The 18,868-nt window shown below is 31.7% G+C and overlaps 1 protein-coding gene across 3 annotated transcripts in view; it reads left to right on the top strand.

The window, feature by feature from the left end:
• The first annotated feature begins 839 nt into the window (after positions 1-839).
• The window catches only part of LOC137918472 (uncharacterized), a 31,298-nt gene continuing 13,269 nt past the window's right edge, over positions 840-18,868 (top strand). For 2 of the 3 annotated variants that reach the window (XM_068761300.1, XM_068761293.1), the window contains exons 1-3: positions 840-967; positions 12,373-12,561; positions 17,840-18,052. In XM_068761300.1, coding sequence (XP_068617401.1) covers positions 922-967; positions 12,373-12,561; positions 17,840-18,052 — 448 coding nt within the window. In that variant the 5' untranslated portion in view covers positions 840-921. The remainder of the gene's footprint in view (positions 968-12,372; positions 12,562-17,839; positions 18,053-18,868) is intronic. The other variant, XM_068761308.1, reaches the window with a different exon arrangement.

Genomic DNA, 18,868 nt, shown 5'->3' with positions numbered 1-18,868 from the left:
GCGACAGCGTCGAAAGTAAAGGCAGTGTCTGTTATAAAATAGATATTATATATATATATATATATATATATATATATATATATATATATATATATATATATATATATATATATATATATATATATATATATATATATATATCCCTAAATTTTCTAAGTTAAATGTTAGATACACTGGATTCTCCAATGTCAATGCAATAACATATTAAGAGGCCTACTCAAATATTCTCCTTTTTATGGATATAATAATATATTTTTCGCAATTTTAGCCTTCTTGTGATATATTTTCCCGAAAAAGTACTTGTAGAAATTGAGATTATTTTTATATATATGTGTATGTGTGTGTGCGAGAGAGATTTCCATTTCATTGTTCTGATTTATTACGATATCTCTGGAACCCTGCGGAGGATTTTTAAAATATTAGAGACTTGTAATTTGGTGCAAATAATTCTTTCGTTGAGTAGGAGACAGCGGATATCATGAAATTCTACCCGCAGGGGTTGAGCAACGGTTATAGTTATTATATTACAAAGACTAAAATATCAGAAAAGCGTAAATTTTCATTTATTTGTGTTCTCCAACATTCCAAATTTAAACATTTGGCAACCTACTAACCCAATAGCTACTGTTCTAGTACCTATCTTCCAAGCATTATTAGCCGCATTGCTAATCAAAACACGTAAAGTAGGCTTCGCACACCGGAGCTCGAGAAATTCGTTATTCAGCGCGCGAAAGCTCCGCGGGAAGAGAGGCTGGGGACGGGCTATCGGTGGTTACCTGCGATGCGCCTGCACACCTGTCGTATCCGCACCGGCTCAGTCGCACACCGACCGCGTCCAAGCGATACGCGCCATGACTGCGCTCTACAATATTAAATCGCCGCGAGTGTCGTAACTGAACGTTTTGTGTGAACATTGGCATCATGGATATGATACTTCTAAGTTATGCTGCCCTCATGCTCCTGCAAGGTGGGTCTACTTATTGGAACAAAATAATGAAAAGTAGGTGAGAGATGTCGTTTCGCCGACCGCAGAAGATGAGCCACTTTCGGATAAATCTTCTCTAGATTCACGGATGTTATTGAGATTTTCACTTTTTTGACTAGTAATTTCATAATACAACTCTTATGATCACCTCGTAAGCCATAAATTGATCTGTACTATGCTGCAGTGTAGTGTCAAACGTATGCTTTGCCCACTAAACCGTTATATTTTACTGTTAAATATGCGCTACTTTTTTGTTTACCAAGAAAAAGACGTATATTAAAACAAGAAATGCAATATAGATGAGAATTTCTATTACGTGCTCTCTGAACCGTCTCCGACGAAGATCAACTCGTTAAGTAGATCAAAACAACGCTATTACTGCGTAGGCAATGATGATGCTACACCGTGAGACCATGTTTTTGCACAATCTAACAGCTTTCATCGACCGCATTGACATATTTTCTTGGAGAACGCATAAACGTGAACACATTTGTGCGTTCTAAATTAATCAAACGTTATCAGTTATCAATCTATCATTAGCAAACTTACCAGACCAGCTCGTACCCCCAAAGGGCGAAGCTATTCAACGGTAATTTTAATTTCTGTTATAAAGTTATAATATTCATTTTTGGAAATTGTATCATGTAATCTCTAACTATCTAACTACAAGTTATTAAGTGTACACGGGAAACAAAATTTAAATATTTTTTTTTTTAAATAGTAAGACATAATCCAGCAAACTTTTAACTTTTTTTTTTTGGATAATACAATGTTTTCTTCTTCGTTTCAGACTACCATTTTATAAATACTGTTAATACATTAATTATTATTCCTAAACCAGACTTTCTTTTAACATAGCCTTCTTTTTTAGTATAAAATTCCGAACTAAAAAGATTTAACACCAAGTAACATTTTAAAAATATATAATTAATAGAAAAGTGATAAGACAAAACTGTTCTTGTATTACTCCACAGCAACATTCATTTATTAATTTCCTGTGTTTGGTGTTACTATCATTGATGCTAGGGCTTTTTGTGTATTAACAAAACATTTTTCTTTATATTATTGATATTGAATAAACAATTAAATAGGAATATAAGATTTATTCGAAAGTTTGGGAAAATTTATAACCGAAAAAATATGTTTTACAATTTATGATATACCTCCAGATAAAATTATCATAATGATTAGAAAAATTAAAAAAAAATGCAAAAGAGTTAATTTATATGCGCCTGTATTATTAGTTTATTTGAAAAAAAACCAATAACAGTAGTAAAAGTCGCTAATGAGCTATTCTTAAATGTCTGTATTATATAACAATATGGTGTAGTAGAATTAAATGAATTTAATAAAGAAGATTTGGTTATGTAACAATACTATAGTATACTATTTCATACCTGTAATGTAGACTAAATATAAAAACGTTCACTGTTTTTGAAAATTATAAATATCGCTTACTACTTTTTAAAATTAAAATGTTTTATTTCAGTTATCGATATTCCACTTTTTTTTATTGATACCATGAAGCTAGATAATTCTAAGAGTCTTATAAAAGGCAGTATTATAATCATCGGACGTGTTACTTACGTCTAGCAATGCCTCACAAAACCTTTTCAAGTCTCTTATGAACAACTTATAAATGTCGTTTCGTAGGATAATTTTAAAGCCATAGTTATAAAAGCCATGCTTTAACCGCAGTTTATAGCAACCAAAATATTTTGTAGTTAAGGGAAACCGACGGCTAGTTTTACGAAAGTAAATTGTTGACGGGTATAGCTCATACTAATTTTTCGAATCAAATCAGATTATTAACAGCTACACGACCTTGTGATACAGTTTAACAGTAAAGTTAGAACTCAAGATCGATTGCTATTATAAGATCATTAACAATAAAGTTTCTGGCGCCGAATCAGAGGTCAGTTGACATCTTAGTGCACCCGCTAAAACGTAAATTTTACTTCTAGCGATGTTTAGTAAACAAACTTAAAACGTTGCTTCACAATATTCAGTACGAGCTAGTTTCGTTTCGCTTTTGATAAATAATGAATTTGAAATAATTAAAATAAAATATTCGAATTGAACATGTCGCCTACAATTTTAAAACACATTACATGCAAAATATAATACACAGAATATATGTATTACCACTTAAAGACACAACCACAACTGTTGTCCCCTCCGTATAAAATTACGGAAGTTCTATATCTTCTAACATCCGGCATTCAAGTTTTAAATATTACATCACGAAATTTTTTTAAAAATCATTTACTCCTTTTACGTAAGTTAATTTGTTTTGACAAAAACATATTAAATTTATAAAATAATGTTAATAAATGATATTTTCTTTTTATGAACAAAAAACAAGTATTATATATGTAGTCATTTATTTAGTATTGTAACTTTAGAGTAATAATAACTAAAATTACATTATATGAATATTTCTTGTTCAACAAAACGTCACGAATTATACGAAATAACGGAATATTTAATATCCTTGTGCCACAGTTCTACACAAAATTATTTGGTATTGAGTGAAAGTTTTATGGACTAGCATTCCGACACGAAAGTTGAGGTCAAAACGCTCTTTCTCACCAATAGTCTTTCCAGCCAAGAGGCGTAAAATACAGAGATGAAATAATTCACTTTCAGTGGTTACTTTGTGCGTCTTTTATTTCTATGTTTGTTCAAATTATAAGAAAGTCCCTTTTGTTACGATTTAAAAGTATTAACTGAATTTTACTTCGTTGTCTAAAAAATACCATATAACTTACAATTACTTGATTTATAAGACGACAATCGAAATTGGCAGGAAAGCAACAGTTACTGACGAGTTTTTATTAAATTAATATTTCCTCAGTTAATTACGAAAAATCATGAAATATTATACATTTCATATAAAAATAACCAATAGAAAAAAATATGTACACATACCAGTGAACAAAGTAATTTTCATTTTTATCAAGATGTACTTATCGTAAGTTGTTCTTTAAGCAATGTAAGTTTAAGCTATACGTAGGCAAATGCTATTAGGTAAATGTTCAAAATATATTAATTCTTAGCTCAGCAGGTTAAACCATATTTTGGATCGTCGACAATTAAAATTATCTTTATGAAAGAATCGACCCACTTGTTTCTTCATACCGCAAAGGCCACATAACGTTCAATGCATGTTTTCTAAGGGAAGTTGCCAAAGTTTTGTAATTGGGTCATTGACAAAAAATATTGTTCACATTTTAAATTAAAACATATAATTTTAACCGAAGTTATAATTGTGTCAAGAAAATTGGTATAGTAAATTTTAATTGTATGTCTGTTAGTTATCTAACTTAACGATATATATACATGGAAGTTTTAATTTACGGTGGAACTTATTTTTCCATTTCTTTTTAATAGTATATATACCTAATAATAGAATATATACCTAAGTTGTACATTTAAATTGGAGGCTTTTTTTGTCAATGAAGATCCCAAAAATAAATACTTAATGGATTTGAAACATAATCAGTCTACGATGTTCAAAAGCGTGACAGTTTACTAAAACATTATTAAAACGCGTCGTTTTAATAAATGACAAAAATTATTTAAAAATAATTAGAAAGTCGACACTATAAGATTATAAGGCATAAACCATTCTCCGCGTCGTTAATTTATGTATGTGTGTTTATTTATTAGTTATGAGCCTGCGTTCTATGAATTAAAAAATCGAAGATGACCTGTCGCGTGCCACAATTTACATCACTGGGTGGATTGGCTAGCAACCTAATTATGCGTAAACTAACTGCGTATTGGACGATGTAACGGTTCAAGAATGTTGCCGCACCCGTTAGCTGTTACGACTGCGATTTTCTATAGATCTGGAAGTAACTAAAAATATTAAATATGGTGATAGAAATCCGCTCAAATCCTTTATGTAATGAAGCAAAATTTTAGGTGTTTTAAGATATATAAAATCCTGAAGTTTGTAATATCCAACTATTCGTCGCCGGTCTGGTCTAGTTAAAAAAGCAAATAAAATTAAAAATATACAAGATGAGCATTGAGCATTTGTAAGGCTTGATGAGTGAGTGTTGGGCGGTTATAGTTTATTTTTATAGCCAAGTAAATGTTGTTTCTTTTAAAATATATTACAATTGCAAGTCTACATTTAACGCTAAGTTTATTAAAAGTGAGAATTTCACTGTAGAAAGCAGTCGAAGTTCGCCTCAAAAAGCTCATATCACACGCGCGAGATCGTAGACGTTGTTTTCCAGATTTTAAATCCTCGAAGAAAGGCATTCTCATGATTCACATAAACGTTTTTGAAATGACCTTTTCTCGGACATAGATTCTACGAAACTTCAGTCAAATTTCGTAGTAAACACTGGCTAATAATATAATAATTCTTTAATTTTATATGGATGCTTTTAAGTTATTGACAAAATTTAAAAAAGATTTTTATATACCACTTCTTAACGCAACTGCATCTCATATTACAACTGTATAATTTAAGCCGTAGATTAGAGCAAGTGCAGCTTTTAGATTGTCCATTCAAATGTAACGACATAGTACAGGTATATATCATATGAAATAAAGTTACATCTAATTGTCTAATTGTAATATTTTCGGCGAGGGTTTCCACCCACATAGTGACAATCATGTCAGATATTAACCCGTCTGACCGCTGGACCTGTTTGCACCGTTGCATGCCACAAACACGTAAATGAACCGTGTTTTTAGCACGTTCTTAAGTAGGAAACGAGCACTTTGACATTTTGTTGTGGTATGATTACATTATCATACCCAGCCAACAAGTCGCTATACTGATGGCTTTGCTACAGGTCAAAATGACCATAGGCCACGCTTACAAACGTCCCGCCGTAAAAGACAGCTTAGCTATTAGCAATAATTAATTAATTAATTATTAGCAAAGCGTAAATATTTCATTATACACTTCTTCCGTTATAAATAGCAAAACAAGACATATCATAATGAACATGGCTAAAACTTATTTTAAAATGTGTATACTTATAAAGCTTATATATATATACATACATATATATATATATATATATATATATATATCAAGAATAGTTCACAAGAGTATTGATAACCATTGAAATTACTTCTAATACTAGGAAGTACATGATTATTAAGTCTAGAAATCACACAACCACAGAGGTATAACAAACTTAATGTTTTTGCTCTTACATAGTTGACAACAATACTTCCCTATTTAAACCAATCGATTTAGGATTAAAAATTATTTTTCGGTTCCGAACAGATCGGTAGCAGCAGGCTATTGTCTTCTGGGAGCAGTGATAAAGTTATGTTTTCATACACTTTGCATACCTAAAAGTTGAGTGTTATTTGGACGATAAATTACAAAAATCCTTAAAGACTTAGGTAACCCGATAACTAACTACCCCACTAACTTCTTGCTTTACGCATCCGGTAAATACCACTGGAGTGTAGTTTTTTTAAGTTCAAATACCAAATATCCAATATAGACAACAGCAAGACCAAATTCGGATTCCACGGGGACTAAGGTTTCATCAAGATATTCGGAATCTTTCAGTCTGCTGAGGCCTAGAGTAGAGTCGATAAGCAGGCTCACTATATGGTGACTATTTGTTAAATATCTCATGAATGGAAATTCGACTGCTTTCAACCTACTGTACCGCGAAAATTTTAATACGATCTTTTTTATATATTTTGGAAACGGGCATCGTCAAAGTCTCTTGTTCTCAGATTCGTCAGTAAAGCTTTATCGCTTTTTTAACACTTAACAGGCATCGAAAGTCCAATGGCAAAGCATATATTCGCCAGTTAAAAATATTTTTTAAGTTCATTTTAATCTACCTGCTAATATTTTATCAAAATATTTATTTATTGGTGTGTAGTTTTTATAGCAATTCTGTGTATACAGTAAGCGTTTGTAAAACAAAACGTCAATGAATTGGCGATAGCCCGAGGTATGAATGTGACAGTTGTGTACCCACTTAATGTGAATCAATTAGGTCGGGAATGACTTCTATTGAGTCAAAAGGAAACCCAAAGTTTAGACTGAGAAATATTATTTTATTACTAATTTGATTTTGCTTGAAAAAATGTTTTAAATTAAGTGACTATCAAGTACTGCTACTAATAAGTATTTTATCATGCAAGTGTTATCTGCAAACATTACTTATAGCATACTAGCTATCGGTCAATAACCTTTTAGACACAAAGCTGATATAACAAAGCGTAAATGTGTGTGAAGTATGTTATGGGTAATGAGTAAACTAGATGCTATAATTAAGTATTTATGTTATTAAATTATTGCATGTTTTACGACGAAAATTAATTTTATTTCTAATATATATAACGAGCTTCTTTATTATACATGTCAAACTCGTTTAAGTATTTTCTAATCGCTTATGCTTTAATTTACTTCCTGCTTATTCAAATAATAGAGAAAACACTGTTACATAATTGTAGAACACCAAATAAAAATTCAATAACTAAAACGGTGTCAATTGTGAATGTAAAATTTGAATTAATATTATACGTACCCAATTTTTAAACATTTTTATGTTGAACCTAAGTACTGAAGCATAAACATAAAAAGTAACCGTCATAGCCCAGCGGCTTGGCAAATTGAAATGGCAGGAGACAGACAACGTAGTGCACAGAACAGATCGCTGATGGGGCGTTAAGGTTCAGGTAAGGTTAAGGTATCGACGAACGCATCGTATGACATCCGACAAGGTTAAGACTGAACTGAATGAAGCTTTCAACCGGCCTTAGAGAAAATCTATGGAGGAGGCTCATTTTCAGCAATAGCCTACCAACGGCTGAAATAATGATGATGATAAAAGACTTATAAAACTATACAGAATGTTTTATGTCGCTACTACAGGATACTATGTAACTACCATACTTAAGCAAAACTATTACCCTTGAATTTTTATTTTGAATTCCTAAACGATAATTTTTAATGTATATAATAATTTTTTTAAAAAATAATCTGTAGTTATACATATTAAAATATAACATTCATTTATAATCAATGTAAAAATTCAATTTGCTACATTGTCAAATAAGAAAAGACTGATTTTAAAAAAAAAAAACTGCTTCGAATGAAGAATATTATTATTATGGTTACAGGGTAAAAAGTTTATTTTATAAAGCTATTTTAGAGAAATATTAGCGTCGTATGGAACGAATAGTATCCATTTAACCGTATATCGTCTATTTATAATAATGTCCACTATCAAATTTCCTAAAATCCCGTCAAATGTACAATAACAAGCACTAACATGTTTAAAACTAAGATCTGTGACATTGACAGAAGTATGGATAATAACATTTTTTATATTGTTGCACTTTTTTGTTATTGCTAATGTAGAAATATGTAATACTTTTTTCTTTAAAACTGTCAAAAGATTATTGAATTATATTCATTTTTTCAATAATCATTACGCTTACAAAATTTAATATTCGTTGGTCAAGAAATTGAATTCCATAATCACAAACCATAAAATTGGAAATATAAAAGCAGTAAATCGATTTGACAAAAATTAAGTTTCTTGGAGATGCTTTTGCGAACGCGGACTGTGTCTGTGGAATCGTTCAGGTCACCACGCTTTCTTAGGCTAAGTAATCACGCGGTTATATTTAGGAAGGAGGAATTAGGATATCATTGCCTTGTATTTTAGATAATCATTGTTATTTAATTTATTTTAAAGCATTGACAGCAGATAAATATTTTTTTTAATTTCTAATAAGAATTTCATTTACATTCATGTCAATTAAAATGATTATAATTTAAACATTTTGATTTTACGTACTGGCTAGATTTACTAATTTCCTCGACAGTGTACGGTAAACTACTCATCTGTTCTGCACTGCTTTCGTGCGCAAAAGTATGATTTGTTTCGTTCTAGAGACAGGCTCCACTCAACTTTCACTAGTTGCTTGACCGTGGGTCAACGGACGCCAAAATTTATACTCGTAGTTTTATTTATCAATTATAAAGTTAACATCGGTACAATTTTAATGAATTAACAAGGCGATTTGCCAATTTTTGTTATATTTTTAAAAAACAAGATTTTTATGTTCTTTGGCGAATTCCGTAATATTCATACTTGCCTTTACTCAACACTTATAAATATAACAAGCAAAAATTATATATACACTTTCAAGATCGCGCTTAAATAAATATGTTGTATTTCTCCTATTAGAGCAATTATATTTCCACAAGACAAATTTTCAATAGGTGTTTAATAATACAAACTGAACTAAATAAGATAATCCACTCAAATAAATATCAATTATTATGTAATTGACTTATAAAAATCTTTGCTGTTATAATACCGTAAATAAACATGAAATGGATGCATAAAAAAAAATTTCCTACTATGCAATAGATAACTTTGCTTAGAGAAGTGTCTATTTGTACGCATTATTAAATTTTGAAGATCGTTTCGTTGGTATCTAAGAGAAGTTTAAGTTTTATCTTAGAGTGTTTTTCCATGTAATAGGTTCTAAAAATAAAACTTCTATAACACAGTTCTAGGAAATATCTTATACCCGGCAAATATACTGATGATTTTAATTTAATCCAAAATACTAAAGAAAATTTAAAAAAACACTTGTACAACCCTTTTTTAATATTATCTAAATGTAGCTATGTATATGTCAATTTTTAAGTAATATGTTGGAGCCTTAAAATCGTTTTATTCTTAACACCAACATAAACAGACCTCGGATCACAATGTTTTCGATTAACAAAGCAGATTTTTTATATCGATTTTTATACTTTTGCCAAAACTAGTATGATACGGATCATCTGAATCACGGATCTATTTAAATTTAGAACATTTCACGGAGATTCCGACACCGCTGACGCGTTAAATAATTGGTCATGCAATAACTTACTGAGTCACGACTTTCGCCGTAATTTCCAAGTCACTAACACAACCTCGTTGGTTATAGGAAAGCTTAATAATGAATGTAATGAAAATTTACTGACTATATAGGTACCGTGTTTAGCTAACCTGACAACATTTTAAAATTTTTACCTAAACAGGACTTTATTAAAAAGTTACCAAAGCAGTTACAAGGTTGATAAAACTTACTTAAATAACTCCCACAACAACAAAAAAGGTTTGAGTTATGTTACATTTTAATAACATTTTCACGATCATAGAATTTAATAAAAAAAAAATAAGTAGGTAGTTTACTGTAAGGGAAAAACCATTACTTAATGCAACTTTAGAATTGGAACATTATAATAACATTTCGCAAATTTATTGTAATTTTTTTATTTTATAGCCGAAAGTAGAAAGAATTAGAAAGTAAGGTGTGGCCACGTTGCAATATATTAAAACATAAGAAATGAATCACGTCTCGATTTTTACTAAAGCATTTCAAAAATGTTCAAAGGCTATACCTTCATTCCTACCTGCCCCTTTTTTTTCGAGCTTTAGAAAAAAGTAGTCCAATGTTTCGACGCAGCATTATTGTGAATATTGAAGTGACTTTGGTACATCGCAGTGAATATTATTACGAAACAAATGTGAAAACATTATTTTATGAAAAATCAATCTGCATTGTCAATCATAATTTATTCTTTTCTAATCATATTAATCGAGTCTCTGGATTTTTCGAAAAATAGGGAGCAAAAACAAGATCAAGTAGAAAACCACCAGCAGCGATAGCGCTGAGAGAGACTTTGGTAATAACCTGGCGTTTTAAAGGCACGCCCAACACGCCCAATAACTCCGCGACAACGTGCGTTAGCTGGCTGGCTTTTTTCCATCTCTGCCAAAGGACCCCCGAGTTCACTGCTAACAACGCTGCACCAGTACCGCATAGATATGCCTTTAAAAAAACATTAAAATTTTACTAAGGCTTGTTGGTTTAATTAAAGAGCACAAACATGACATTGCAGCAGAACTCCCGAGATCATATTTAATCAACCGACTTTAAAATTAATTATAATAGGCGTTCTACTAAAATCATATCTTTACACTCCGATCTATATTTATGAAAGGAACTAAACATTAACTTATCAGGCATAAATATCTTCCGTATTTTTTTGCTACCGTCAGGTTTAAAGTTTAATAACGCTGAAACTTTTCCAAAAATTTGTACAGATTTTTACACATTCTTTATTTATAATTATGTATTAAAATAGCATATGTATTAGACAAATATAAAATTTCTTTACTTCATATTATTCGGAACCGTGCATATTTTAAAATATATACCTGAATGGCTTGTCCGCTGCATTCTGTTGTACCGGCACATAAAGCTAGACCGAGCTCCGCAATACAATAAGCAATTATTAAGCCCCCGGTCACCGATTGCTCCCACCGAAAAAGACGCATGGAACGCAGGTGAATGGTCAACAAACATACCAAGACCATAAGATTACCGAGACGCAGAAGGAGCAGTGAAGTTTTAAATTCTTTTGTATTTTGTCGCTGGGCACTCCAAGTAGCAGCCATATTATATAAAATTACTTGTAAACTTCTTAAATAAATACGTCCAAAAGGGTTGACATTCTGATGACACTTCCACGCATACCTATTTACGCATATCGGTTAGATAAAAGATAGAGGTAAAGATAATTAATTATAATTGAGGACTGAAACATAAATAGTTTAATTTTTTCCGAAACTTGTTGTTTTGCGTTATACATTATATTGTGGTTGTGTTCACAATGTAATAAGCAAATATTACTTTTATTTAAAAATAAAATGGTTAATAATTAAATTTTTCATCTCCTCTCTCTCTCTCTCTCTATCCACCATCTCATTCTGTCACTAATGATATAGTCAGAATTTGTGAGTTTAAATAAATGATAAATTTTTATCACTGTCCAAAAACTAGTAGAATATTTGAAAACTAAAATCGTAATAAATTACACCCCCTTTTTGCAATTATGTATATTACTACACAAAAATATTCCGTTTTTCAAAAAGCACTTTAAATAAATAAATAACAATTACAGAACATTAACATTACATAGGTCTGATGTACGAACGTATAAAAATTTTCCACCAGATATCGTTGGTCTTCCTTTGATTACTTTAAATGTAAAATTCAAAATATATTATTGACTAAATCCTATTATGGCAATTAAGAGTTTTTGGGCGATGGAAATGAGTGGAACTTGGCTTGTTGACTCATTGACATGGTTAAATTTCATTCAAGAGCAACGTTTGAATTTCTAGTCGGCTCTTATCAGCTGACCAGCATTTTGAACTAGAGGTAGCTAGCTTACTACTTACAATATTAAAATAACTTATTCAAAAGTGCGTGTGTGAAAAATATCTAAATACAGTTATTTTTAATTTGTAATACGATAATTATCTATTCCTATTGGTAAAGATTTATTAATGGTGTAATTTGCTACCCAGGCTATGCCGCAGCTACGTGTGGCTTCCCAGGCGCTCCGGCGCATTCCCGAGTATCGTTCTCCGATGAAAGTCTGGCAGAAGGCACCATTGCTACCTACGCGTGTGAAAGAGGGTTTGAATTACTAGGGCCAGCGAGGCGACTGTGTGGACCCAATGGAAGATGGACTCCTGATGGCATACCTTTTTGCGGTAAGAACTTTAGCAATCATTTTCGTATTATTGTAATGCCATTTATTAGTTTGTTGTGCTATTTATTGTTCATTTGACTTGGATTTTTTTAAATTCTTATATTTTATGATTTTCTCCGTAAGTATAGTTATGTACATAACAACAGGTCAAAAGGATAGAAATGAAAATATTTAAAGACTTTAAGTGATTTAAAATTTACAATAAATATATTACAGGACTGTTTAAATATAAAAGTTAGCAGAACTGTTCATTATCTAGGCGGTATATGTATTACGAAAAGCTTCATAATAACAATCGTTTCCGTACGAAAACGTCGCTTGCGCTGACCCACTTTTACTTTCATCGTCGAGAAATCACTTCACATGAGCCGTGAATGAATTCGAAAAAGCGGAAGATTCATTGTGGTGCACTCCCACGGCTCTCTCTGTTCGGAAACTTTCCGACACTCACGCCCTTTGTGACAACAGTTGTACCTTGTCTCGCACGTCATGTCAAGACTCTTACTGGCTAGCAGCGTGATGCGATCGATTCCTATATATAACGTAATCTTTCAGTAAATTCACCGAATTAGCTCAAATAAACCTGTAAATGCAAAAAGTCCCCTAGCCTCTTTTATCACAAAGCTTTTTTTTACGTTCTATTACATAATCGATTTTATTTTAAAATAAAATATATAGATAAACATGTACTTAGTAATAAATTTAAAAATTAATAAAATTTAAGAAATTCTTTACATCTATCTGTTAATGTCATTATCAGTACAAGAAATCTTTAAAACGTCCAGTGACTGCTCTGGTTTAACTTCGGTTAACGGTTCATAGAATACTGCTACCTCCATAACTTGCGCTTGCGTTTTAGTATTCTGTAACTACAATAGTTCCGCGACGACAGGTGGCCGGCAGGTGTCATTATACTCATAACTCGGTCAAAGAGGAAATTGCTGTAACGACTACAACACCCTATATTTTTTAGTTCAAATGATATACGGTGGTTACTGTTGTGCTATTTAAAATGTATTGGCTCAGTACAATTAATTTTTTTTTGCATATTCCGTGGGTTAGTAGAGACAGGGAGAAAAACCTCCTTTAAGATAGCAAAGCCCGAAGGCTCCCTGAGGCGTCTCGACACGGGCCGCTATATGCTATTTTTTAAAATGACCGTTACAACTTAACACGTGTGCTTCATTTAAAACCGAGCGACTACTATTGACCATGCGTTTTTCCATTATTTACCAATACCAATAATTAACAAAAATAACCGCCTGGAGTAATATTTATTCTTTTATAATTTAATAACTGTAATCGACAATAATCTACTAAACTTTCTCTGTACTATAACAGTAGATTCAGCAGCTCTATTTTTGATTTATAGTAATAAGTGTTCAAATACAAAAATTAAGCTATATATTATAAATTAAATTTTGTAATTTACGATGAGAAATTATTGATTTTATTCTTTTTTTTAATATAAGAGACTGCTAGTTACAAATCACTTCACGGTCTTCACTGGGTCTGTGGGTCAATTTAATCATGAATCGCTCTAAACCACGCGTACTGAATATCAATTATCTTCTTCTGGAACTGTAATGATATTTGGCAGAGGCCAGCGTTTTATTTAAGTGATTAAAGCATCAAATAAAAACATTAACATATCGTTACATCTCCGTCAATAAAATTTTGGTGTAAATTTTATGACTACATAAAAGATTTAAAAATGTCATGCACGAGGTAAAAAAAATAAAAGGCTAATAACGTTTGTTGCATAATTTTATTCAATCGTCTAACATGTAAATTCATAAAAAATTACAATTTTGTGAAACTATTATTGAATTTAATCAAGGCCACAGTTTTAATATTTAACCTTAACCCTTCATGTACCTGATTAGGACATGTCCTAAAATTAAACCCAATGTTAAAAGTTTTTTTTACATTATCTATAGGTAATATTATAATATAATATGATATTTAAGGTAAGGTGCAACGATCTAAGATATTATAGTAATTGTTGTATGTACTGATAATGAATAAATACTATGTGAGAAAAGACTTTGGTTTGCTCACTTTCTCAAGTGATGACAAAAAACAGATTTGAATCGAACCACAGGGCACAAACGGTTTCGTGACTATTTCCGAGAGTATACATAGCTGCACACTTATCCTATTTACTTATTTATACTCTTCACCTTATAGAACAGAGTAATCAATCTAAAATGTCAATATATTATTTTTCTATTAATGAAAAAAAAAATTACGGACTTTTTATTACTTATTCAAAAACAATACGAAGAATTAAACAACGCCAGAAATTTAACTTACATATAGATTTATAAGAACTTTTGATTACGCCGATAATAATGAATGTGCCCATTTTTTCTTCCACTAGTAAGAGTATTTTATTCGTGGGCGCTATTGCGAATTTAACTATTGACATTAAATATCGTAAAACTTAATTTTACGAGTGCAAAGAGGTTTAGCATAAATTTAACGTACCGTCCGTAAACTTATCAATTACGATGAAGTGAATGCTTCATGCGTTTCTTAAATTAATGTTTCCCGTAACATTCACGTAGATGATCTGGCAGACGGCAAAGCTGTTATTCTTCTTACGATACCTCACCTCTCAAAAAAACGATGTAAGCACTGCTTTCATTGGTTCTAACCCTACCTGTTAATGGAATTTTGTCTATTTATTATATTTTGTAATTTAACAGCTGAAATGATGATAATGAAATCAGACATATCATTGATACGATTAATTGTTGACATTTTGATGTACAACCTATTATTGACAACTATTCTGTAAGTTTCTAAAAGTATCCGGTGCGTTGATGTCTTTTACTTAAAAGATTTGTACATGATATAATTGTAATAATCTCTTCTAGTGCATGTTGTGAATATTTTAAGTTATATTTACAAAAATTATAATAAATTGTTAGTCAAAATTTTTATCTCTTTTTTCTTTATCGCAAATGTGATGTGGTACTATAGCTTACAGGTTATATGAGAGAGCGCTACATTGTAATGAATCTTGCCAAGCAATGAAATAAAACTTTCAATGCTACGTCGAACTTGAAGAAGAAAGCAATTAAACTTTTTCTCATTGTCATGGTGTCTAATTTAAATAATTTGATGTTCTCTATAAAACGTCGCTCAGTCAATAATACGCATTACCGGACCAATTGTCTAACCAACGAATAACCATTTTATATTATATTTGTATTCTTGTTTTACTCGTCTTTGGTATTGTCAGTTGCTGCAATTTTTTTCCGTGTTGTTCCGCTCCGTCGATTGTACTTTCCATCTCGCCTGTATTCGGCAACTTTTATTTTTGGCCCACTGCCACTAATAGTCATAGCATGATAAGGTTTTCTTGCGTACGTACGCATATGCATTATCACCATGTTTGACACATTTTCAAAAATCATACTTCCAAAAAAATATTAATTAATGTAAAATTGTTAAGTTTATGTAAATTGTCATGTACATGTATAAATATGTATAAAAGATTTCCACCTATGTACTCATCACGATATCTCTGGAACCATAGGTCTCAGAGAATTAAAATTTAATAGAAGTACTCCGCTTGTCAAATTCTTTTTCGAATATAAAAATTACATAGAATTGATTCTACCACTATGTATAATTTACATATTAGTATATTTATTTTTTACATTACATCCTTAAAAGGTATTATTCCCCACGTGAAGCTTGCGGGACATAAATTATTCTTAAATGTATCCTAGTAATCTTTGTTAATTATCGTTTAGTTAATAATAATAATAACCACAATTCAACGTTCAATATACTTTACGTTAACTGAATAGTAATAACGATGCTTGTTTTACTAAATGCCCATCGTTTTTTTCTTATTACATAATTATAAAGAGATATAATAAATTTTTACAACAAGGGAACCAATTTTCGGGTAGTTATAATGACTGCTGGTAATAAATTTTTAACCATGTTTTTCACACGTTCATGGGATTTGTATGTATACCAAAATTCTATTTCAGCGTCAGACATAATTCTTCTTCAATTCATGATACATAATTAATTATTTTCTTTGTACATTGACTGACTCAGGATACGCATCGTAATTCATACAAAAATAAGAGTATCTATTATAACATTGTTGGTGTAATAAAGTGGGAATAATTAAAGCCACCATTTTAAGTTGAATGTAGTTCGCTTGAAGAATTTACCACAATATTATGCTTGACTGCAACTCGATGTTAAATATAGATATGAAGAAAAATCAAAGCTTTAAAACGTATCAATACTTAGAGCGCACTTTACGAAGCCGTACGCTTCAAAGTGCGGTCGCGCATGCGCTAATGTGGTCACCGTTAGTCAGCCAGCTGTGCCTGTAACGGTGTAACAATTTAGAATTATTATTAATACCATATACATATCATACGTGTGATAACTACATCTAATAAAAATTTGTACCGACTTTTTTAACAGAGCGTATTCACATTAAAAAGTTATGATCAATTCATTTAAAACAGCAAACAGGCAGACTATATAAATCGAATTTTGTCTAATTACGTTTAAAGTAAGTGAGAATGGTACAAAAAACTTATTATTACTTAAATAACGATTTACCACCACTAGCTGTTGGTTAAAGAACTTATGTGGTTAAAATGCAATAATTCACAAACTTTGTTTTTTAAAGACTGTTTAGTCTAAAAAGTAACATTTGTTTAAGCATCGTGTACTTAGAGTTCAGTTAATATATTTTTTAAACAAAACAAACTCATAGATAGGAAACAAAGCAGTTTTCCTAACGCAGAATTGTATTACATGTTAGGTATTAAAATATAAAAACAATAAATATTTACTGTTCTGTTAGCATTCTGGCTACCAATGAAAGAAGAACGACGTAATCACTGTAAACTGTGTCAAGTGGCGAATCTCCAGTGACCTGAAACCCGTCAGGCGAAACCTACTCCAATTAGAATTTATTCACAAATCCAGAAGAATCAAATGATTCGATGCGTGATTTGAATTGTATAAGAAATGTATTGCCTATAAAAAGAAGAATTAGTGTCATTTCTCATGAATCACTTTATTTGTATTTGTACTATATTGACTGCAACAAACGACATAGGATATTGCTTTCAAAATCAATCCACCAAAACTTCGATTTAAATTCAGATGCCATCTGTGACGTGACGCTGCCATTGCTATCATCTTCCTCACCAACGTGCTCGGGCGGTAACTTACTTCTGCCCACTGTATATAATTGCATATTAATTGTTGAACGATTTGTTTCGTAGTGTTGAATGTAGCAGCTGGAAAGGCGCCAATGCAAATTTCTACAGAAGACGGGGGAGCTCCCCAGCGAGCGCTGGATGGGAGCACTTCAGCCTCATTCAATGCCGAGACCTGCACCCTGACGAAGTCCGAACGCGTGCCTTGGTGGTACGTCAATCTGCTAGAACCTTACATGGTGCAGCTCGTAAGACTAGACTTCGGAAAACCTTGCTGTGGTAAGATATTGTTGTCTACATTGTTCTTTGACACCCAAAATTGAACTTCTATCATGTAAACTTGTTTGACCTGTGTCACTATTTAGAATCCCGGAATCGTTCTTCTCCTTTTTTTCAGCCGACGAACGCCCTCTGCAAGGCATTATCACCCTCAAAGATCACCATGATTACCAGCCTTGCGCAGCCCGCATCCAATGACTTCTCGTGACCTTATCTATGTCGTCGGTCAGCCAAGTGTATCACCTACCGATGTCGCATCTACTGGCTCGTGGTCGCCACTCGATGTACCCTTCCCACTGCCACTTCATACGCGCTATTCTTCGGACTACGTCGATGACTTTGGTTTTCCTGCAGGCCTCTTCAAATCTGATTACATCCATTTGCAAAGCGGGAACATTACTTATGTCAACTAAACAAAGAGCGTTCTTTTAGATTTATGCATTCTTTTCACTTAGGACGTACGAATTCTATTAAATAAGAATAGGCAAGTAAAAGTTCTCATGAACCTACTTAACATGTGCAATAAATAAATCAAACTTTATTGTAATATTAACGTAATTTTACGCATATGTATATATATTCAAACCAATATATTACACCATGCATTATTGACTATCAATAATGCCACTTAAAGTTTTAAATACCCTTTTCTGGATTAAAAAATATATACTAACTGATTAGGGTAGTCAAACATCCGAGATTAGTCCTCCGAATCGAGAACTTGTGGTTTAATTTGCTAATTAACAATGTTGGCACAATGTAATCGATACATTTAATGCATGCATATAAAGAAGTTATTTTATTGCCTAATAATTA

This window comes from Battus philenor, unplaced genomic scaffold, assembly GCF_028537555.1.
Source record: "Battus philenor isolate CCGP_79_NKW_IND1 unplaced genomic scaffold, ilBatPhil1.0.hap1 SCAF_1, whole genome shotgun sequence".
NCBI lineage: Eukaryota > Metazoa > Arthropoda > Insecta > Lepidoptera > Papilionidae > Battus > Battus philenor.
Note: the sequence above shows the minus strand (reverse complement) of the source record. Positions and strands in the feature narration are given on the sequence as shown.